Here is a 23,841-nt window from a genome sequence, read left to right as displayed (position 1 = left end):
TTCTGGTTCATTGCACAACATCCAATCCAGAGTAACTTATCTCCTAGTGGGCTTAACCACGAACTGTTCTAAAAAGCCATCTCATAGGCACTCTAGAAAGCCCCCTCCTGGAATCCAGCACCAATCTGATTTTCCCAACCTACCTGCATATTGAAATCCTCCATGACTATTATAACATTGCCCTTTTGGTATGCATTTTCTATCTCCCATTGTAATTTGTAGACCACATTCTTAATATTGTTTGATGGTCTGTATATGACTCCTATCAGGATCTTTTTTATCCTTGCAGTTCCTTAGCTCTATCCACAATGATTCAAGACCTTCTGGCCCTATGTCACCTCTTTCTAAAGATCTGATGTCATTTTTTACCAACAGAGCAACGTCGCCCGCTCTGCCTTCCTGCCTTCCTGCCTATCCTTTTGATACAATGTGTATCCTTGGACATTAAGCTCCCAACTATAATCTTCTTTGAGCCATGATTCAGTGATGCCCACATCATACGTGCCAATCTGCAACTGTATTGCAAATTCATCTACCTTATTCTGTATACTGCATGCAATCCAATTCAACTTCTTCTGTCCTGTATTCACACCTTTTGCTTTTTTCTGCCTTTTACATTGCAACTCATCCTTTTGACTTGACTGCAATTTTGCCCCATCAACAGCCTCTCCTAACTATACATTGCCTCTGTTTGTAAACCAGCTACCTCAACTTCAGCACTATCATCACCTTTCCTACGATACTTCTTGCATTGAAATATATGTAGTTCAGGACACTAGTCGCACTGTGCTCAACTTTTTGTTTCCAAACTTGTCTGAGGTCTTATCAATATTTGCCTCCACAACCTCTCCACTAACTGCTCTGACACTCTGGTCCCCATCCCCCTGCAACTCTAGTTTAAACCCCACCGTGCAGCATTAACAAACCTTCCCGCTGGGATATTAGTCCCCCTCCAGTCCAGGTATAAACTGTCCCTTCTGTACAGGTCCCACCTTCCCTGGAAGAAAGCCCAAAATATCCAAAATCTTATGCCCTCCCTCCTGCACCATCTCCTTAGCCATGTATTAAACTATATAATCTTCCTAGTTCTGGCCTCATTAGCACGTGGCACAGGTAGCAATCCTGAGATCACAACTTTGGAGGTCCTGCCCTTTAACTTAGCATCTAACTCCCTGTGCAGAACCTCCTCACTTGTCCTACCCATGTCATTGGTAGCTACATGGAACACGACTTCTGGCTGTTCACCCTCCCACTTAAGAATGCTGAGGACTTGATCTGTGATATCCTGGACCCTGGCACCCAGGAGGCAACATACTATTCAGGAATCTCACCCACAGAACCTCCTGTCTGTTCCCCTAACTAACAAATGCCCTATCACCTTTTCTCTCCATTCACTTCTAAGTCACAGAGATAGACTCAATGCCAGAGATATTACCACTATGACTTTCTTTTGTTAGTCAAACCTCCCCCCCTACAGTATCCAAAGTAATATACTGTTGTTGAGGGGGATGGCCACATGGGTATTCTGCATGGGCTCCTTAACCCATTTCCATTTCCTCAATGACACCTAGTTTGCTGCATCCTGCACCTTGGGTGTAACTACCTCTCTATATGTCCTATCTATCACCCCTCAGCCTCCCAAACAATTGGGAGGTCATCCAGTTCCAGCTCCAACACCTTAACCCGGAGTGTTAGAGGTTTCCGCTGGATGCACTTCCTGCACTTGTACTCATCAGGGACACAGGAAGTCTCTCTGCCTTCCCACATCCTGCAAGAAGAGCATTCCACTACCCTGCCCGGCATCTCTGCTATCCTGGGTACAGTACTTATTCACAGTTTTTATCTAACCAGCTTTAAAATGGGAAGAAACCATATGGAACAAGTTTAGCTGCATAGGGAACACAACCATTGCAGCAGCCTTGAACCAGTCATCATGATTTTACGAGTCATTTCACACACTTTGTAGGGGGTTAAACAGTTGAATGACCAACTAAAACTAATGATCCTCAGTCTCAACTTTATCACCCTTCAAATCTTTACCGCATGATTCACAGCTCTTACTTATGACAAAAAATTCCAGGAAAAGCAGTATGAACACCACCAGGTATATTTTGTGTAAAATGAACAACATTATTCATCCTTGTCCTTAAAAATAAAGAAGATGAATCTGCAAGCAGATCAGGTTGTTGGAATGAGTTTAGTTAAAAGCTGAAATCCAAAAAATGCTTTCAATATCACTGCTTCTTGCACCCTGAAGGAGACAGTTCCTATGGTGGGGAGTCTAAGACCAGAGGAATAAGACCATAAGATATAGGAGCAGAAGTAGGCCATTTGGCCCATCAAGTACAGGTGGCAAATAAAACTAATATTTATCTTGAGGTATTTCTTATTTTTATTTATAATTTTCACTCTATTTATTTATAGTAGGATGAGTCCACTTGTATTAATTTTTTTGTGAACAATCTTAACATGATCAAACTGAGCAACAAATCCAATGTGTTAGAGTAGTGCTTACAGGAACTTGAAGGAAAGACAAATGGGGGAAACCTGACCTTGGTTGTAAGCACCAGGCAATAACCATGTCAACAAGGGAGGATCTAGCCATTTCCACAGTCATTGGCAGCACCATCAATCACCCAACAGCAACATCTGAGAATTGCTATTTCCAAGAAACCTCAGCATACAGATACACAAATATTGTCAACTTCAACAAAGGCAAATATGACATAACACACTAGCATATTGTGCCTTGAGAATATAATACTACAGACAAATTTCTTTTCCAAGAGAGAAGATAATAATTGCACAGTCTTGAAATGCACAGCAGATCATTTAACATTTAAAAGGGAAAGTGTTGTGTTGTTCTTGGCAGTGAGGTAGCACCAATTGAAAAACATGTCATTTATGTCATCTATTCCAAGAGACAGATTACTTCTAGTGCAACTCAGTACCTACATTGACCAGACATCCACCTTGGGACCATATTTCTTATGAGCCAGGAGCTCTGGGGCAGCATAGGCTGGACTCCCGCACTGTGTATTCAATAATTCCTGGCTGTCATTCTTCAGAGTGTTGCTTAATCCAAAATCTAGATCAAAGAGATTATTCAATTAGAAATGAATGTCAAATAAAAGACCAAAGAACTCAAAAAGTGTTTTTTTTAAAAAATGAATTGTTTAATTCCCTTGGCTTTCTTGCTGAGCGATCATCCTCCAAGTTAGAAATTACAGGAAATATATCTGCTTTCCAACTTATACCCTTGAAAACTTTACTTTAGGCTGAAGATTTAAAAGCACGAGCTAGCAGAAATAATTTTCAAATTTTTACAAACTCTTCTCAATTCTTGAAAAGCATCAGAACAGAATCATCTAGTCATGACATCCATTAATTTGATTGTTATAAAGAAATTTTTTTCATCAGCAGCTCTTTAAATTTTAGCACTCAAATTTTAGTATCCCACTCTTGGTTACACTGCTGTTTATTTTTTTCTGTTTTGGAAACATACCATTATCCCCTCAAAACTAATCTATAAGCTTCAAGACCTTGGCCTCAATAAATCCTTGTGCAATTGGATCCTCAAATTCCTCACTTGTAGACCCCAATCAGTCCAGATTGGCAACAACATCTCCTCCATGATCTCCATCAGCACAGGTGCACCTCAAGGATGTGTGCTTACCCACTGCTCCATTTGTTTTACACTCATGACCATGTGGCTAAGCACAACTCCAATGCTATATACAAGTTTGCTGATGATGCCACTGGCGTAGGCCTAATCAAAGGTAGAGATGGAGAGAGATTGAAAATCTGGCTGAGTGGTGCCATAACAACAACTCCTTACTCTATGTCTACGAGACAAAGACGTGATTATTGAGTTCAGAAGGAGGAAAGCAACGGTCCATGAGTCAATCCTCGTTGGAGGATCAGAGGTGGAGAGGGTCAACAACTTTAAATTCTTCAGTGTTATCACTTGGAAGGATCTGTCCTGGGCCCAGCATGTAAGGGAAATTATGCAGAAAGTATGGCAGCTCTCTACTTCATTAAGAGTTTGTGAACATTCAGCATGACATCTAAAATTATGACAAACTTCTATGGATGTGTATTAGAGAGTAAACTTGATTGACTGCATCACAGTCTGATATAGAAGCATCAGTGCCCGTGAATAGTAAATTCTACAAAAAGTAATTTTTTATGGCCTAGTCCATCATGGGTAAAGCCCTCCCCACCTTTCAGCACTTCTACATGGAGCGTTGTTGCAGGAAAGCTGCATCCATCATCAGGGAGCCCCACCAGCTATGCTCTGTTCTCGCTACTGCCATCAGGAAGAAGATACAGGAGTCTCAAGACCTACATCACCAGGTTCAGGAATAATTACTACCCCTCAACCATCAGGCTCTTGAACCAAAGGGGGATAACATCACTCAAATTCACTTGCACCATCGTTGAAATATTCCCACAACCTATGGACTATCTGTCAAGAACTCTTCATCTAATGCTCTCAATATCTATTGCTAATTTATTTATTATTATTATTAGTATTTTTTCTTTTTGTATTTGCTAAGATATTTGTATTTTGTATTTGTATTTTGTATTTTGTATTTTGTAAGAGTATTTTGTATTTTGTAAGAGTTTTTTGTATTTTGTATTTTGTAAGAGTATTTTGTATTTTGTAAGAGTTTTTTGTATTTTGTAAGAGTTTTTTGTATTTTGTATTTTGTAAGAGTATTTTGTATTTTGTAAGAGTTTGTTCTCTTTTGCACACTGGTTGAGTACCCAGTTGGTGCATTCATTCATTGATTCTATTGTGGATATATTCAGTATGTCCGCAAGGAAATGAATCCCGGAGTTGTATTATGTGACAAATATGTACTTTGATGATAAATTCACTTCGAACTTTGAATTTTGATTGCTATAATGTATGTATTTACATTGTCTTACTAAGCAATTTCAAATTCTCCAACATCCTATTCCAAAAATTAAGACCTGACTTCATTTTGCATAACTACCTCCAAAGTTGCAATTATCCTTATTCTGTTTGAACTGAAATCCTTTTGCTGTTACTTTGATGATGACCACCACCAGGTTATTTTAAGTGGGTAGCAAAGAACTGCACCTTCAGTAGCACATTTCTTATCACTGGTTTTGAATTTATTACCTTTACTGCTTTAGTTTCTGATCATTTCAGTGTGCCACACTTACCAATGATTTTAACGTTGTTATTTTCATCAAGGAGAAAGTTTTCTATTTTCAGATCCCTTGAGGAAAAATCAAAAAATATGATATATTCAAATGAAGTTGTTCAAACCAACAATTATTTTAGATTTAAATTGTTTTCGACTGATCTTGTTTCTCATGATTTTTACCAGTCACATATAAAGAGCTGACACACCATGTGTCTCCATTTCCAGTGCCAGGGTCAGAATGTTTCCCACTCAAGCTCTGCAGGTTCATTTCTTATATATTTTTCTGGCAGATGGTTAAGCCACTCTGAGGGTATCTCTGGAAAACGTGAACAAGAACCCAATGACCCTTACCAATTTTTACAGATGCACCGCAGGAAGTATCCTATCTTGGTATGGCAACTGCTTTGCCCAAAACCACAAAGAACTACAGAGAGTTGTAAACACAGCCCAGTCTATCATGAAAACCAGCCTCCACTCCATTGACTCAATCTACACTTCCTGCGGTCTTGGGAAAACCCCAAAATAATCAAGGGCCCTTCCCTCCCCAGTCATTGTCTCTTCTCCCACCTCCATTGGGAAGAATATACAAGGGTTTGAGAAGATGTACCACTAGGCTCAGGGACAGCTTCTAACACACTGAAAGCAAGTACCACTAGACTCAAAGACAGCTGCTGTAATGAGACTATTAAGTAGTTCCCTAGTAAAATATGATGAAGTCTTGATCTCAGAATCTACCTTATTATTATCTTGCAGCTTATTGTTTACCCGCATGGCACTTTCTCTGTAGCTGTTACACTTTACTCTACATTGTTACTGTTTTACCTTGTTCTACCTCAACGTGTAATCACTTGATCTGTATGTACTGTAGATAAGACAAGCTTTTCACTGTACCACTAACACCAATACCAATGCTATCGCAATGCTTAATGAGCACTTGAATCACCAAGGCAATGAAGGTTATGGACCAAGTGATGGTGAATAGGATTAGCAGATGTTTCAAAGTTCAAAGTAAACTTATTATTGAAGTACATATATGTCACCATATGCTACCCTAAGATTCATTTTCTTGTGGGTGTTCACAGAAAATACAAAGAAGCTCAATAGAATCAATGAAAAACTGCACACAAGATGGACAATGAACAATATGCAAAAGACAAAAACTGTGCAAATACAAAAATAAAAAAGCAAAATAATTACAAACAAATGAATAAATATTGAGAATATTACTTGTAGAATCCTTGAAAGTGAGACCACAGGTTATAGAATCTGTTCAATGTTGGGATGAGTGAAGTTATCCATTCTGGTTCAGAAGCCTGTTGGTTGGGGTTTAATAACTGTCCCTAAACCTGGTGGTTTGGGTCCTGAGGCTCCAGTACCTTTTTCCTGATGGTAGCAGCAAGAAGAGAGCATGGCCTGGATGGAGGGGATCCTTAATGATAGTTGCTGCTTTCCTGTGACAGTACCCCTTGCAGATATACTCAAGGTGGGGAGGGCTTTAACTGTGACAGACTGGGCTTTTTATAGGCCTAGATGTAGCCAGGTCCATCAGACACTTGGTGGGCCAAAAGAATTATTACCTTTATGATACTAGTGTGAAGGGTTGTCTTGGCATCTGCTCATCAAATTTCTATCACTGACTCTGCTGCTGTGTATGAGAAGGTTCTTTTATTTATGTCAGGCCACTGGTAGACCGTGTTGTGACAACTATCTTGAATACCCACTGCACAATTGTAGAGGAGAAATCCTTCCAGTAAATTTGATGACTTATCTGTTTGTGGAAAGTCTAAAGACAAGTCTGATAAAATGTTACACTATCCAGAATCTAAACGGGTACAGAGACCATTTGTAACACACACAAAATGCTGGAGGAACTCAACAGGTCTGGCAGCATCTATGGAAATGAATAAAGAGTTGATATTTTGGGCTAAGACCCTTCTTCAGGACTGAAATAGAAGGGGGAAGACACCAGAATAAAAAGGTTGGGGGAGAGGAAGGAGGATAGCTAGAAGGTGATAGGTCAAGCCAGGTGGGTAGGAAAAGATATGGCCTGAGAAGAAGGAATCTGTAGGAGAGGAGAGTGGAGACAAGGAGAAAGGGAAGGAGGAGGGTACTCAGGGAGAAGTGATCGGCAGGTGAGAGGTGATAAAAGGCCAGAGCGGGGAATAGAAGAAGGGAGGGAGAGGCAATTTATTTTAGCGGAGGTAGAAATCGACATTCATGCCATTTTATGTCCCTGTACACAAAACCGAAGTCTCAGTTATTGCTGCATGCCATTGGCCTGAGAATTTGAGCCACCTTCTTGAAGGGATTGTACCTTCAGATTGTTGGCACCTTCGAATGCGAATGTTCACTATATCACAAGAACAAATTTAATGCTATTCTTTAAAGCACAAAGCAAACTATTTGCTTTCTTAAATTTTTATCACCTTGTCTTCTGCTGGCAGGAATTTATGAATATGCACCTCCTGTGAATATGCATCTACTTCAGAATATTGCCAGTGGGTAAGATTGCCTCTCTACATCACTGCTTGCAAAGTGCAGCACTTCAAGCAGAAAATGTATCTGCAATCTGCCTGTCCATTTCACCACCTTATATTTTCCTAAAATCTGCTATTCCAGTAATTTTTTTCTCTCTCCCTTCCCTCTTTCTCTGTCCTGACTTTCAGCTCCTGCCTCTTCTCCTCACCAGCCTATCACCTCCTTCTTCCCTTTTTATTCTGGCATCTTCCCCCTTCCTTTCCTATCCTGAAGAAGGATTTCAACCTGAAACGTTGATTGTTGATGGGGATTTCAACATGCAGGTAGACTGGGAGAATCAGAATGGTACTGGACTCCAAGAAAGGGAGTTTGTGGAATGTCTCCGAGATGGATTCTTAGAACAGCTTGTACTGGAGCCTACCAGGGAGAAGGCAATTCTAGATTTAGTGTTGTGCAACGAACCGGATTTGATCAGGGACCTCGAGGTAAAGGAACCATTAGGAGGTAGTGACCATAATATGATATGTTTTAACCTACAATTTGAGAAGGAGAAGGGAAAATCGGATGTGTCAGTATTACAGTTGAACAAAGGGAAATATGGAGCTATGAGGGAGGAGCTGGCCAAAGTTCAATGGAACAATACCCTAGCAGGGAAAACAGTGGAACAACAATGGCAGGTATTTCTGGGAATAATGCAGAAGGTGCAGGATAGGTTCATTCAAAAGAGGAAGTAAGTTCCTAAAGGGAGTAAGGGGTGGCTGTGGCTGACAAGCGAAGTAAAGGGCAGTATAAAAATAAAAGAGAAGTATAACACAGCAAAGATGAGCGGGAAACCGGAGGACTGGGAAGCTTTTAAAGAGCAACAGAAGATAACAAAAAAGGCAATACGCCAAGAAAAAATGAGGTACGAAGGTAAACTAGCCAAGAATATAAAGGAGGATAGTAAAAGCTTCTTTAGGTATGTGAATAGCAAAAAAATAGTTAAGACCAAAATTGGGCCTTTGAAGACAGAAACAGGTGAATTTATTATGGGGAACAAGGAAATGGCAGACGAGTTGAACAGGTACTTTGGATCTGTCTTCACTAGGGAAGACACAAACAATCTTCCAGATGTAATAGTGGCCAAAGGAACTAGGGTAAAGGATGAACTGAAGGAAATTTATATTAGGCAAGAAACGGTGTTGGATAGACTGTTGAGTCTGAAGGCTGATAAGTCCCCGGGACCTGATGGTCTGCATCCCAGGGTACTTAAGGAGGTGGTTCTAGAAATCGTGGACGCATTGGTAATCATTTTCCAATGTTCTATAGATTCAGGAACAGTTCCTGCTGATTGGAGGGTGGCTAATGTTGTCCCACTTTTCAAGAAAGGAGGGAGAGAGAAAACAGGGAATTATAGACCGGTTAGCCTGATGTCAGTGGTGGGAAAGATGCTGGAGTCAATTACAAAAGAGGAAATTATGACACATTTGGATAGCAGTAGAAGGATCAGTCCGAGTCAGCATGGATTTATGAAGGGAAAATCATGCTTGAATAATCTTCTGGAGTTTTTTGAGGATGTAACTATGAAAATGGTCAAGGGAGAGCCAGTGGATGTAGTGTACCTGGACTTCCAGAAAGCTTTTGATGAAGCCCCACATTAGAGATTAGTGGGCAAAATTAGGGCACATGGTATTGGGGGCAGAGTACTGACATGGATTGAAAATTGGCTGGCTGACAGGAAACAAAGAGTAGCGATCAATGGGTCCCTTTCGGAATGGCAGGCTGTGATGAGTGGGGTACCGCAAGGTTTGGTGCTGGGACCGCAGCAGTTTACAATATACATTAATGATTTAGATGAAGGGATTAAAAGTAACATTAGCAAATTTGCTGATGACACAAAGCTGGGTGGCAGTGTGAAATGTCAGGAGGATGTTATGAGAATGCAGGGTGACTTGGACAGGTTGGGTGAGTGGGCAAATGTATGGCAGATGCAGTTTAATGTGGATAAATGTGAGGTTATCCACTTTGGTGGCAAGAACAGGAAGGCAGATTACTATCTAAATGGAGTCAAGTTAGGAAAAGGGGAAGTACAACGAGATCTAGGTGTTCTTGTACATCAGTCAATGAAAGCAAGCATGCAAGTACAGCAGGCAGTGAAGAAAGCTAATGGCATGCTGTCCTTTATAACAAGAGGAATTGAGTATAGGAGTAAAGAGGTCCTTCTGCAGCTGTACAGGGCCCTGGTGAGACCCCACCTGGAGTATTGTGTGCAGTTTTGGTCTCCAAATTTGAGGAAGGACATTCTTGCTATTGAGGGAGTGCAGTATAGGTTCACAAGGTTAATTCCTGGAATGGCAGGACTGTCATATGTTGAAAAATTGGAGCGACTGGGCTTGTATACACTGGAATTTAGAAGGATGAGAGGGGATCTGATTGAAACATATAAGATTATTAAGGGATTGGATACGCTGGAGGCAGGAAGCATGTTCCCGCTGATGGGTGAGTCCAGAACTAGAGGCCACAGTTTAAGAATAAGAGGTAGGCCATTTAGAACAGAGATGCAGAAAAACTTTTTTACCCAGAGAGTGGTGGATATGTGGAATGCTCTGCCGCAAAAGGCAATGGAGGCCAAGTCTCTGGATGCATTCAAGAGAGAGTTAGATAGAGCTCTTATAGATAGCGGGGTCAAGGGATATGGGGAGAGGGCAGGAATGGGGTACTGATCGTGTTTGATCAGCCATGATCACAGTGAATGGCGGTGCTGGCTAGAAGGGCCGAATGGCCTACTCCTGCACCTACTGTCTATTGTGTATTGTTTATTCATTTCCATAGATCCTTCCTGACCTGCTGATTTCCTTCGGCATATTGTGTGTGTTGCTCTGATTCTTCCCTCTTTCACCCTTCCAGTCAGGAAAATATCAATTCCTTGCCTCTCTCTGCCTCCTATTGCTTAAAATATTAAATGCCCAAGTTACAATGATTCCTTTAACACCACCTGCTACTTGAATTGATAAATAATATGAAATCATTTTTACACTTCTTGGTCTCCAGCAGCTCCCTGAGTCTTTCTAGCTAATACCTCCTAGATCCGTAATATCCATCCATTAGAACAAAGGCCTATAGCAATACTGTTACCTACAATTCATGCATGCAAGTGACATGCAAAATTGACTGAGCAATGTATTACAGTTCTTTCCTTGTTACTGGGTCAAAATCCTGAAACTCCATGCCCTACAACACACTTGGAGTAAGCTCATTTTAAAACCAGCAGTGATTCTGGACAATATCCAAGTTTGGGCTGACAAGTGGCAAGTAACATTTGAGCCACGCAAGTGCCAGGCAATGACCATCTCCAGTAAGAGAGGCTCTAACCATCATTCCTGGATATTCAGTGGCATCACCATCACTGAATCCCATTACTATCAACATCCTGGGGGGTTACCATTGACAGGAAACCAACTGACCTAGCCAAATAAACACCATGGCTACCAGAGCAAGTCAAAGGCTAGGAATCCTGTGGCATGTAACTCACCTCCTGATTCCCTACAGTGTATCCCCCATCTCCAAGGCTCAGGTCAGGAGTGTAATGGAATACTTGCCACTCGCCTGGATGAGTGCAGCTCCATCAACACTCCAGTACACGGCAGCCCACCTAATTGGTACCCCTTCCACAAGCATCCAATCCCTTCATCATTGATGAGCAGTTGTAGCAGTGTGTACTATCTACAAGATGCACTGCTACAACATACCAAAGTTCCTAAGGCAGCACCTTCCAGACCTATGACCACTACCATCTAGAAAGACGAGAACAGCAGATACCTGGGAACACCACCACTTGGAAATCCCCCTCCAGGACACTCACCATCCTGACTTGGAAACATATCACTGTTCCTTCATTGTCACTGGGTCAAAATCATGGAATTCCCTCCCTAACAGCAATGTGGGTGTCCCTACACCTCAGCGACTGCAGTGGTTCAAGAAGGCAGCTCATCACCACCTTCTCAAGGGTAACTAGGGATTGGCAATAAATGCTGGCAACACCCGCATCCCGTAAATGAATAAATAAAAAAGAAAATAAATAAATAAGAAAATGGCTTACTACTACCTCCTTCTCAAGGGCAGCTTGAGATAAGCATTAAATTTTGACCCTACTGGCGATGCTCACATCTTGTACTTAAATGAAAAAGACATAACAGTGCCTAAAGCAAATGTAGGTATAATTCCCCTCCTTATTATCCTTTCATTCTGATTTGCACAAAACCCATAAACTTGAAAGAAAGGGCTCAAACTGTGTTTAATAAGAATTACTTTTCCGTTCTGTCCTCAGTTCTCTTTCTTCCCTCCAGTCAGGAAAATGTCAATTCCTTGCCTCTTTCAGTCTCCAATTCCTTAAGTATCTCAGGAATTCAGGAACCTGGTGTGAACTTTGAATAGAGTTTTGTGTCTATTTGAATCATCTGTGCATAGCAAACTTTCTATCAGCAATGGGTCATAGAGTCATAGAGAGCTGTAGAATCATTCAGTAGAGAAGCAGACATTGTGGAGCATCATATCCATGCTGATTATTAAGCTCCCATCTATTTCATTTTCTATCACTGGTGCGTAGTATTCTATGTCTTTGTGATTCAAGTGTTCATTCAGGCTTTGTTTAATGTTGTGAAAGTACCTGTCTAGACCACCTTCGCAGGCATTATATTCCAGATTGTAATCATACCTCTAACCTTTTTACTGCTCGTATCAAACTCAGCTGCTCTTGTTTTAGGTGGTTCTATTGTGGCAATTTTATTTTTATTATCCACTGATCTAAGCCTCTCGTAATTTTGTACACTTCTGTCAGGTTCCAAGCTCACTATCCCCCCCCCCCCCCCCCACCAACAACTCAGCCTTCTCTTGTTTAAGGAAAATAAACCAGCCTACTTAGTTTCTTTTCATAACTGAAATGTTCCATCAAATGTTTCCAACACAATCACAATTTTCCTGTTGTGTAGTGAACAGAATTATGTACAAAATTTTACAATGTTGCACAATGACCTCCATGGCCTTATACTGTATGCCCCAGCTAACGATGATCGTAATTCTGTATGGCATTTTGAGCAAGATGAAATCACCTCACAATCTATTAGTTGAAATGCTGAAGGCTCCTGAACAGACGCTCATCAGTTACAAGTGTGAGCAGACAAGTATCTGAAGGGTGTTGGCTATCTCTGAGGAAGGGAATGAAACATCCTTGATCCTACCTGTGCACTATGGCATGGCGATGGAGGTGTTCCACAGCTGACAGAATCTGCCTGGTGTATTTTCTCACTTCCCTTTCTTCAAGCTTTTTCTTCTCACTTATTCTGTCCATCAGATCTCCCCCTTCGCACAGTTCCATTGCCATGTAGTAAGAGTTCTCAGTCTCCAGTGTTTCAAAGAGTTGCACGATATTGGGGTGTTTGATCATTTGGTGAATGCGAGGTTCTCTTTTCATGTTCTTCTGTATGTAGGTGTCCTGCTTTGCCTTCTTCTTGTCAATCACTTTGATGGCCACCTGGTCAATATATCAACTAGAGTTAATTGGTGAACATTTGAAAAAATTGGTCTAGAAATTTGATTGTGATTCAAATCTTTGACAGCCATAAAGCGGTACCTGGCGGTACAATGTGATAGGAATTGTGTGTGCTAGATCAAACTGCAGTTTCAAATCAAATCACTAGTCATAAAATCTTCTTTTTATCAGTTAAAGAGTGGATCCCATTCTGGCTGCAGAGATTACTTGTGAATTTAATTTTCATAAAATCCCTGACTCGACACATGGAAGCTGAGCTGTGCAACTATTATATACAAACAACAGAAGCCTACAAAGATTAAAGTACATCTATTTGCACCACCGTGGGAGCCAAGATTGTTTGTTCTGCAATGTGGTCAAGTTTATCCATCCCTCTTGCAGACAAGAGAAAATCTGCAGATGCTGGAAATCCGAGCAACACACACAAAATGCTGGAGGAACTCAACAGGCCAGGCAGCATCTAGGAAAAGAATACATTGATGTTGTGGGCCAAAACCCTTTGGCAGGCCTGAAATGTTGACTGTACTCTTTTCCTACATGCTGCCTGGCCTGCTGAGTTCCTCCAGCATTGTCCATTGTTTTGGACTGTGCTATTCAATGCTGCCAGTGGTAAGTGTGCTCATTTAATGATATATCAGGACTACCTTTCTGATACAAACAGGGCAAGTGATATTAAACAAAATTCATCACATCGCATGGTGTCTGATAAAAATTTAACTGATAAAAATTCAGTATTTGGCAAAACTAGTTAAAAACTGGACCAATTGCAAGTTTGTGCTTGAAAGCACTGAATTAGGGAGTGATGAACAAGCTTTGTCAGAGGAAGTGTTTGAGATGAGTGCAAATGTGATATTTAGGAGGCATTTGGATAGGTACATGGAGGGGAAGGACTCAGAAGGCTATAGGCTGAACATAGGCAATTTGGACTGTCAGGGAGGATGCCGTGGTCTGCATGAACCAGGCGGGCTGAAGAGCCTGTTTCCTGATGTATTACTCTATGATTCGAAACAAAACTGCGGGGGCCAAAAGTCTGAAATAAAAACTGAGTAATGGACAAGCTTTATTAGTCAGATTTTATTTCTCACCTATAGTCTGACACAAGTCAGTAATTATTTCAGATTTATAACTGAAAGGCTCCATTAAGCAATATCCTGATGAATGTCCTCTGCACCATTTCAAATGCAATCACATCTTACTCCTTGTGCAGAGAACAGAATTATATACAATATTTGAAAAATACATAACCAATATTTTACCAAGTTGCACAATGACCCCCATGATCTTATATTCTCTGCCCCAGCTAATGAAGCACTTAACAGGTCAGGCAGCATCTATGGAGAGAGAAATAAATTTAATGTTGCAGGTGACAAGTTCTCATTAGAACTGATCTGGTGTAAATTAGAAAGATTGGTAATCTGAAATTATTGAATGTGATGTTGAGCATTGTGTCAGAAATGAGGTTTGAACAGCGTAAGTGGTCAAAGACAGAGAATGCAGTGTGGGAATAGACTGAAAAATTATGGTGATGGAAACTGGAAATCAGTGTCACCTGTAAAACTGTTTCAGCAAGAAATTGAACCTAACAAATAAGTTGAGGCAAATTATTAGGATTAAAATTAAAGAGTTTAATTTTATTTTGGCATCAAGCTTTAGTACATGACTCCATTCTTTAATACATTGTTAAATAATATAAATCTTCAGTGCACATGAATACATCCCAAGGCTTATCGATTATGAGGTAAAAGCTTACATTTAAAGTTACTGCAAAAGATACCTTTGCAGATTGCAAAGTCAAATTGCAACTAAATTTGACACTTATATCAGGGTAGGGAAATTCTGGGAGAAGATTCTAAGGGAAAGGAATTACATACATCTGGGAAAACATGCATATTTTAGATAAATTGGATTGAAAGCTGGCTTGTCATAGAAGACCCAATGTACTAATAGATGGGTATTTCTCTGACTGGAAATCAGTGACCAGTGGTGTTCAGCAGGGATCAATGCTGAGACCTCTGTCTGTATATGTACAGAGGTCCCAGCATTACATACTATATGTTGTGATTAGTGAGAAAAGCTGTCAGAGGATGCAACAAAATACAGATTAGTTGGCAGTATGATCTTTAATACAAACAATGCATTTTTATAGCATCACTACTGACCAAGTATGTCTACTTCAATAGTGGGAGAAATGATCACCATGCTGTAGTTGTGGAGACCTTTTTCCATATCCTTTGATCTAAAGTGAATCACAAAGCATCAATTGACACTGGTAGAAAAGAGTTCTAAATTGGCTTACTCCTTACCTGCGGGGGTGTTTTCCAAATTTTCTACCAACATTAAGACTTGCTCCAGTCTTAGACCTCCTCACTTGGCAGCATAGTGGGGCAGCTAATAGAACATCAGACCAGAACCTGGTCCCGTCCTGACTCTCTGCGGAATCTGCACTGCTTTTTCCTGGTGCTCTGGATTCCCTCCCTGTCCTAAGAACGTGTTGGATGGTTTGGATAACTGGCCACAGTAAATTGTCCCTGGTATAGGGGTGATGGTAGAACCTGGACTAAGTTGAGAGAATGTAGGGAAATTTTTAAAAATTAGACTAATGTAGCATTAATGTAAATAGGTGGTTGATGGTTAGTGTTGACTCAATGGGCCGAAGGGCCTGTTACTATGATGTATGTCTCTAATTCCATGACCTCATTATCACTGATTCCATAGCAGTACTGCAAAAAGTTGAAAGGATGCAATAAAGTGTGAATGCAGAACATTCAGTTGAAGAAATGTTCAAAATTGGTTAATTCAAGACAATTCTGTTAAGAATCATGGACTCAGTTTCAGCTCTGTTGTAATAATATATATTCATGAAATTCATTAACTTTATTCTTGCAAAATGGACACTGTTAGCCTTCATCCTATTAAAATTTCTTCATCAATCTTATTTCTTTATACATTTACCAGTCTGAGACTGGGATTCCGGCAGTTCTTTAGTGTACATTTCATTTGCCATCTAATAATAAAGAATCAAGTGCCGATCACGCTGACACCTTTACCTTTTCCCCTGTTGGAATGTGCAGCCCTTCCATCACCTTAGCAAAGGAGCCTTTGTTGATCATCTTACCCACTAGGTAATTTCCGACCCGCTTTGTGTGAGAGAATCTTTTTGCTGGATCCTGAGGGAATGAGATGAAACACTCCGGCATTTCAGAGTCCTTATTTATTCCCTCCCATACTGGCAGTGCATGGTCCGCGTTGCTCATCCCTGCGAGGATATCGTCCAAAGCTGATCTGACCTCTGCAGGCATCGCTGGGCTAGCAGGAGGAATCAAACTGTTCCCACAGGCTGGAGTTAGCTGTGTTTTGCACACATCACCGGGGAAATGAACACAAAGCCCATTATTACTGAAGTCCTCTCCGAAGGATTACCTCCCGGTTAATGATTTGCCTCGAGGCTTACTGGTCCACCCAGCCATAACGATAGCATAGATAATTAACCAAGCTGATATCCACTGTTGTCAGTCATGCTCACAAACCATCAGTAAAGGATATTCAATCCCAGCTCAGAGCTCACACAAGAGGTGCTTTGTCATAGACACTGAAGATTATTGTGTGGTATTAACCAGCGGTCTAGTTTGCAGTAGAAAACATACAGACAATGGGATTGGATAAATCACTCTTTATAATAATGAGTGCTCGTCATTACCAGTGCATCTGGTAGAAGGGTCATGGAAAGAGGATAGTAGAATGATAAATAATGGTTAATTGTGCGCAAGCTGATAGGGTGTCTAAAAAAGGTGTACGGTGTATTAGCCTTCATTAGTCGGGGGATTAAGCTCAAGAGCTGTGAGGTAAGCACAAGGGTAGAAAGCAAAGGGTAGCGGTGAATGGGTGTTTCTCGGAATGGCAGGTGGTGACTAGTGGGGTGCCACAGGGCTCGGTATTGGGACCACAGCTGTTTACAATTTACATCAACGATTTGGATGAAGGCATAGAAAATAACATCAGCAAATTTGCTGATGATACTAAGCTGGGTGGCAGTGTGACATGTGATGAGGATGTTAGGAGAATTCAGGGTGACTTGGATAGGCTAGGTGAGTGGGCAGATACTTGGCAGATGGCGTTTAATGTGAATAAGTGTGAGGTTATCCACTTTGGGAGTAAGAACAGGAAGGCAGATTATTATCTGAATGGTATAGAGTTGGGTAAGGGAGTAATACAAAGAGATCTCGGAGTCCTTGTTCATCAGTCACTGAAGGTGAATGAGCAAGTGCAGCAGGCAGTGAAGAAGGCTAATGGAATGTTGGCCTTTATTAGAAAGGGAATTGAGTACAAGAGCAAGGAAATCCTCTTGCATTTGTACAGAGCCCTGGTGAGACCACACCTGGAGTATTGTGTACAGTTTTGGTCTCCAGGGTTAAGGAAGGACATCCTGGCTGTAGGGGAAGTGCAGCATAGATTCACGAGGTTAATTCCTGGGATGTCTGGACTGTCTTACGCAGAGAGGTTAGAGAGACTGGGCTTGTACACGCTGGAATTAAGGAGATTGAGAGGGGATCTGATTGAAACATATAAGATTATTAAGGGATTGGACAAGATAGAGGCAGGAAATATGTTCCAGATGCTGGGAGAGTTCAATACCAGAGGGCATGGTTTGAGAATAAGGGGTAGGTCATTTAGGACAGAGTTAAGGAAAAACTTCTTCTCCCAGAGAGTTGTGGGCGTCTGGAATGCACTGCCTCGGAAGGTAGTGGAGGCCAATTCTCTGGATGCTTTCAAGAAGGAGCTAGATAGGTATCTTATGGATAGGGGAATCAAGGGATATGGGGACAAGGCAGGAACCGGGTATTGATAGGAATTGATCAGCCATGATCTCAAAATGGCGGTGCAGGCTCGAAGGGCCAAATGGTCTACTTCTGCACCTATTGTCTATTGTCTATTGTAAAGTTGCAGCTCAATGAAACTCTGGTTAGACCACACTTGGAATATTGGTGTTCACTTCTGCTTGTCTCATTATAGAAAGAAGGTAGAAGCACTGGGGAGGGTGCAGAGGAGATTTACTAGGATGCTGTCTAGATTAGAGAGCATGTCTTATAAGGAAAGTCCAGGGGCATAGCAGACAGAGGTTTTTTTACACCAAGAGTGGTAGGTGCATGGAATGGACTGCAGGGGTGGAGGCAGAGGCAGATACATTAGGAACATTGAAGAGACTCTTTGATAGGAATGAGGATGAAAGAAAAATGGAGGGCTAGGTGAGAGGGAAAGGTTAGATAGATCTTAGAGGATGTTAAAAGGTTGGCATAACATTGTGGGTGGAGGAGCCTGTACTGTGCTGTAGTGTTTCATATTCTGTGTTCTATGTTCTTGATGCACCATCAATAACTCACTCTGAGACGTAAGAAGCGAGATATCGGCTTTTATTGACTGGAAGAATGAACAACACTACATCCTGGAGAATGAGGCCGGGCTCAGGCCTCAATCGCCTTTATACAGGGGTCTGTGGGAGGAGCCACAGGAGCAGTCAGCAGGGGTCTGTGGGAGGAGCCACAGGAGCAGACCAGACAGGTATATGTAGTTCACCACAGTTCTATAATTCCAAAGGGTGCAGCACTTAGAAGAGAAAGGCTGAGCTTTTCAACTTGAGTTGAGATGTGTCAAACCCCCATAGTCTAAATCAAAGTAGTGAGTAGCCTGCTATTTGGCTGCCAAGGATACCATTCAGGACCAGAAATGATATTGAACTCACAGGTACACATTTATTGTTGAATAATGCCTGATCTGATATTGTGAGGACATCAGAACATATGATGTTAATATCCATCATGTGGACAGACCTAACATCAGAGGTAGGTAGGATTTTTTCGCCTCAAAGATATCAGTGAACCAAATGTGTTTTCTTGATGTTGTAGATTTTCACAAATAAAACAGTTTCATGTTTCAGAAAATCCGTAGCACCTCACTTATGGAACACCAAAAAAAAATGAACACAAAACACGCTGAAAACCTTTTATATAACAATGTCATCACGTCAGACCAACCTCTTAAAGCGAAACTCCGACTCGATGTCGGTGGTTGTGAATTATGTACATTTCTCCCAATTACATTATCTTACAACATTCCTGTAATTACAGTCAACTTTAATGATATTAGCTTTTTATTTCAGATTTGTTTAATTGAATTTAAATTACCTAGTTGCTGTGGCGGGATTTGAACTAATTTTTCCAGATAATCACTCCAGGCCTTTAGATGACTCATCTGGTAACTTAATCACTATGTGGCAGTAGACCTAACAATTGTTTCTAGGAACATCACAAATGCAGATAGAAAATTGAGCTACAAAAGGGGGCATGAGGAATGCTAAATTTTGTGAAGCATGTTTCCAATGCAATGAACAAGTCCTACAGTAATGACAGTGGGAGCTTATTCTCATTATATAGTTCTGATAATTTTTATGGCAATTGACCTGTTCTCAAAAATATTCAAAATGGACCCGTTCTTCTTGAGGAAAGACTAAGACCCTGGAGTGTCTGTATTGGAGTGATTTTTTTTTGTATTGAACTGTTCATATGACTTACGTAAATTGGGATTGAGGGAGATATACCTGTTCTGCACTGAAATCGATACTGAACCATGTTACAATAGATACATGTTGATCTAAGTGAACAGTCATTTCAGTGATCTTAAATCAGCACTTGTGTTTCACATTATTTTATATGAATGTGCTACTCATCATCCTCAGTGTCTCTACTACCACTCACTTTGTTGCATGTGATTAAACATAGGTTATGCTGCCACAGTACTGACAGAGAAAAGTGAAGCAGAGAGTTTATGAGTGTGGGATTATCAGACCAAAGCCACCGCCTTCTTACTGTGATGCTCAGTTAGCACAACACCACCACTCAGTGGATTGACCCAAGTAAGCTCAAATGCCGTACACTAGTGTCATTATGTTAATTTTGTTTATTTATGAGTGTACAAAATGTTATGTTTCTCATGATTCTAAAGTATGGTGTTGCTGCAGAAAATCATGGTATTTATACCCTGTGTGTGAATGCCTAGGACAACAATAAACTTGAATTTGAACTTGAACATTCGCAAATATAAATGTTATTCTAATTCAAACGTTGGATGGCCTTGGAATATTTTTTTGAGAATCACAAAATGAAAATCTGAAATAACTGAATGAGAGAGCATTCTGATGAAGGCTCCACATGGATTTGGTGAAGTCGTTGGTTAGGTACTCCTTGCAAGCTGGCCCAATTTAAGTAGAATATATATATCAGAGATTTGTTTTATTGCCTTCTGTTGGTAACTGTTTTTATGAGTAGCTATTGGTCAGTCACACAGAAGCAAACTCCTGTATATGCTAGACTTCTGAAATAAAGATAAATTGTTGTAAATAGCATATCAGGCAGCACATTGAGAAATAAAAAGAAACACTGACGTTTCAAGATGAAGATCTAACATCAGCAGATAGGCCGTAATTCAGACTTTTATTGTGATATGTTAATTTTGACGATTATCCACATTTGACCAAATATATTTGAGGCTGTGAGTAACATACCATACCCCCTTTTTGCATATGTTTGTGTTTTATAAATACTTCTGTATCCTATCTAGCTTTCCATGTGACAAAAAGAAATTGACATACTTGGAAATCTGAAGAGGAATGCTTCTGGAAATTCAAAGTTTCTGAAAGCTAAGCATGGACATTGGGTCAACATTTGATCAAAGCATTATTCTGGTTAAATGACATTCCTCAATGTTGCTGCTTGTATCTAAAAAATATGTTCCTTATGTATACCTGAGAGGTATAAAAATTTGTTTCCATTTAAACATTGTCCTTTAGCGCATTGGATTGAATTATCACACTGCATTACTTTCAGGGCACATGGTAACAAGGATTGCATTAAATCCAACCTGCATTCTTTCAACATAATCAGTTTTCAATCCATGAGAAACCAAGGGTTATGGGAGCATACTCATAAAACCAAATCAAGGGTTATGTTTATGCAGAGAAGGAATGTTAACTGCTATGGTAAAATTGTGGGGAGAGGCAATCAAGTTATTGGATCATTATCGGGCTGATTGTTAACTGCAGGCCTCATCTGCTGTTGACCTGGTATCTTCATACTCGTTCTTATAAAAAAAAACAATCCACAAAGTACTATTTTTTATCTGAATCTGTAAGTCAAAAGACAAGTCAGTTTCTTAATGCACCTTCAATACTCAGTTACTGTTTGAAATCCTCTCCCAGGGTTGCACAATGCAAAGATCAAATCATTACCCAGGAGATCAAGTTCAAGTTCAACTTTCATCTGTATAATATATATCACCAAATGAAACAATATTTTTCCAGACCAAGGAGCACAACACAGTACGTTTAACTCACACGCCACACTGGAAGTACTATTACCACAATGAAATTAACATCAGAGTCAGAATCAGTTTTAATATCACTGGTATTGTATATGTGCGATAGTGTTCTTGGGTTTATTGTCCATTTAGAAATCTGATAGCAGAGGAGAAGAAGCTGTTCCTGAAATATTGACTGTGTATCTTCAGGCTGCTATGCTTCCTCCTTGGTTGTAGCAATGAGAAAAGAGCATGTTCTGAGTTATGGAGGTCCTTAATAATCAATGCCCCCTTCTAGAGACATTACCTTTTGAAGGTGCCTACAATGCTGGGGAGGCTAATCCCCATGATGGAGCTGGCTGAGCTTACAACTTTCTGCAGCATTTTCTGACCCTCTGCAGTGGTCCCTCCAAACTAGATGGTGATGCAAGAAGTTAAAATGCTCTTCACATGTCCACGTATAACAAAATATACTCCGGAAGTCTGACAGTTAGCATACAGTACATTTATAACACAAGTTAAAAAGTACACAGTATAATGCTACTAGCACTTCATAAGTGATGAGATCTGGGTGGTGGCAGGGAGATCATTAGGCTCCCTGGGGGAAGAAGCAGTTTCCCATCCTAAAAATCATTGTTCTGATGCTAAGGTACCTCCTGATGGTAGGGAGTTAAAGGGATTGTGGGATGGATGGGAGGGAACCTTGAAAATGTTCAGGGCTCTGCCTGTGCCGTGCCCCTGATAAATTTCTCGGATGGTTGGAAGAGAAATGCTAATGATCCTCTCAGATATCTCCAAAATCCTTTGTAGGGTCTTACAATCAGATGCCTTGCAATTCCTGTTGCAGATGGCAATGGATAAAATTTTAAAATATATATAAGTGAGATTTATGTTCCTGGAAGTGATTATAGAAGGAAGAAAATGATAACACGTGGTTCCTCCTAACTGACTTGCTGCTGACTTCATCCCCTATTGCTGCATTTCAGAGTAATTTCTTGTTATATTATCCTTCCTTTAAAAGACGGAACAGCAACAAACATCAGAAATGAATTAGAAAGAGTGACCCTAACTGATAAAGGCCATGGGGGCTTAGTGGGGATGGGAAGGCTTTTAGAACACTTTTAGAATTCTCTTTTGGAGGAAGGCTAATGGAGAATCAGACCCGGGGTGGTTATCATGAAGTAAAGGAATTGGTGTGGGGTTGCTGAGTGAATGCATAGAACTCAAAATTTCTGAGTGAGGGGCACGTATTGCAGAGAATAAGGAAAAAGACATCAGGAACAGTAGGTTGGCAGGGAATACAGGATCATGCAATTAAATGGCGATTTGAACTTTGTGAAGACAAGTGGCAGCTGGTTGGGCTGCTTGTGTATATTACATTTTTCTATCAATTCATGTAAGAATGCAACACCCATCATCAAAGATCTCCACCACTGGAGGCCATGCTGTAGGATAGGAGGTTCAGAAGCCTGAAGTCCCATACCACCAGGTTCAAGAATAGCTACTTCCCTTCAACCATTCAATTCTTGAACCCACTGACACAACGCTAATCACTAGAGTTTAGTAACACTATAGCCACTTTGATCACTTTACACTACAATGGACTTTAGTTGTGACCTTTCTTATAAAAATGTTCAATTTATGTCTAAAATGTTTTTTGGTGAATGTTGCTTATAAGATGCTATGTGCCTGTGATGCATGTAAGTGTTTTGTTGTACCTGTGTATCTGTGTGTGTTTCTGCATATGACGATAAACACAACTTTGACATTGAAAAATAAAGGCACTAATTTTGAAATCAAAACTTTGGGCAAGTAGAAATAAAAGTTTGAAGTAAATTTATTATCAAAATACTTACACGTCACCATATATCACCTCAAAATTCATTTTCTTGCAGGCATTCACAGTAAAACAAAGAAAGCAAATAGAATTGCATAAATATAGACTGACAAGCAACCAATGTGCAAAGGAAGATAAACTGTGCAAATACATACACTACTAATAATAAATAAATAAATACATACATACATAAATAATATTGAGAACATGGGTTGTAGAGTCCTTGAAAGTGAGTAAGTGGATTGTATTCAGTAATCCATTTGTGCTGAACTGAGTGAAGTTACCTACACTGGTTCAGGAGCCTGATGGATGCTCTTCTAGAGCTGGTGGTGTGGGACCTAAGGCTACTTTCCCACCTTCTGGCTGGAAGGTGTGCGAAGACAACAGATGAGGTAACTGAGGGCCAATACATGGTGTGTAGGTGATAATTAGCAATAATACTAGTTGCAATGTATGAATACTAGAACACAAGT

At 40.4% G+C, this 23,841-nt stretch overlaps 1 protein-coding gene across 2 annotated transcripts in view; it reads right to left on the bottom strand.

Annotated features, from left to right (window-relative positions):
- Window positions 1–16,538, bottom strand: part of LOC140733306 (uncharacterized) — a 41,022-nt gene extending 24,484 nt beyond the window's left edge. Inside the window, exons 1-4 of one of the 2 annotated variants that reach the window (XM_073056449.1) lie at window positions 16,233–16,538; window positions 12,875–13,167; window positions 5,197–5,252; window positions 2,956–3,088 (exon numbers count right to left, since the gene is read on the bottom strand). In XM_073056449.1, coding sequence (XP_072912550.1) covers window positions 2,956–3,088; window positions 5,197–5,252; window positions 12,875–13,167; window positions 16,233–16,484 — 734 coding nt within the window. In that variant the 5' untranslated portion in view covers window positions 16,485–16,538. The remainder of the gene's footprint in view (window positions 1–2,955; window positions 3,089–5,196; window positions 5,253–12,874; window positions 13,168–16,232) is intronic. The other variant, XM_073056450.1, reaches the window with a different exon arrangement.
- Window positions 16,539–23,841: the final 7,303 nt, after the last annotated feature.

Source organism: Hemitrygon akajei, chromosome 9, assembly GCF_048418815.1.
Source record: "Hemitrygon akajei chromosome 9, sHemAka1.3, whole genome shotgun sequence".
NCBI lineage: Eukaryota > Metazoa > Chordata > Chondrichthyes > Myliobatiformes > Dasyatidae > Hemitrygon > Hemitrygon akajei.
Note: the sequence above shows the minus strand (reverse complement) of the source record. Positions and strands in the feature narration are given on the sequence as shown.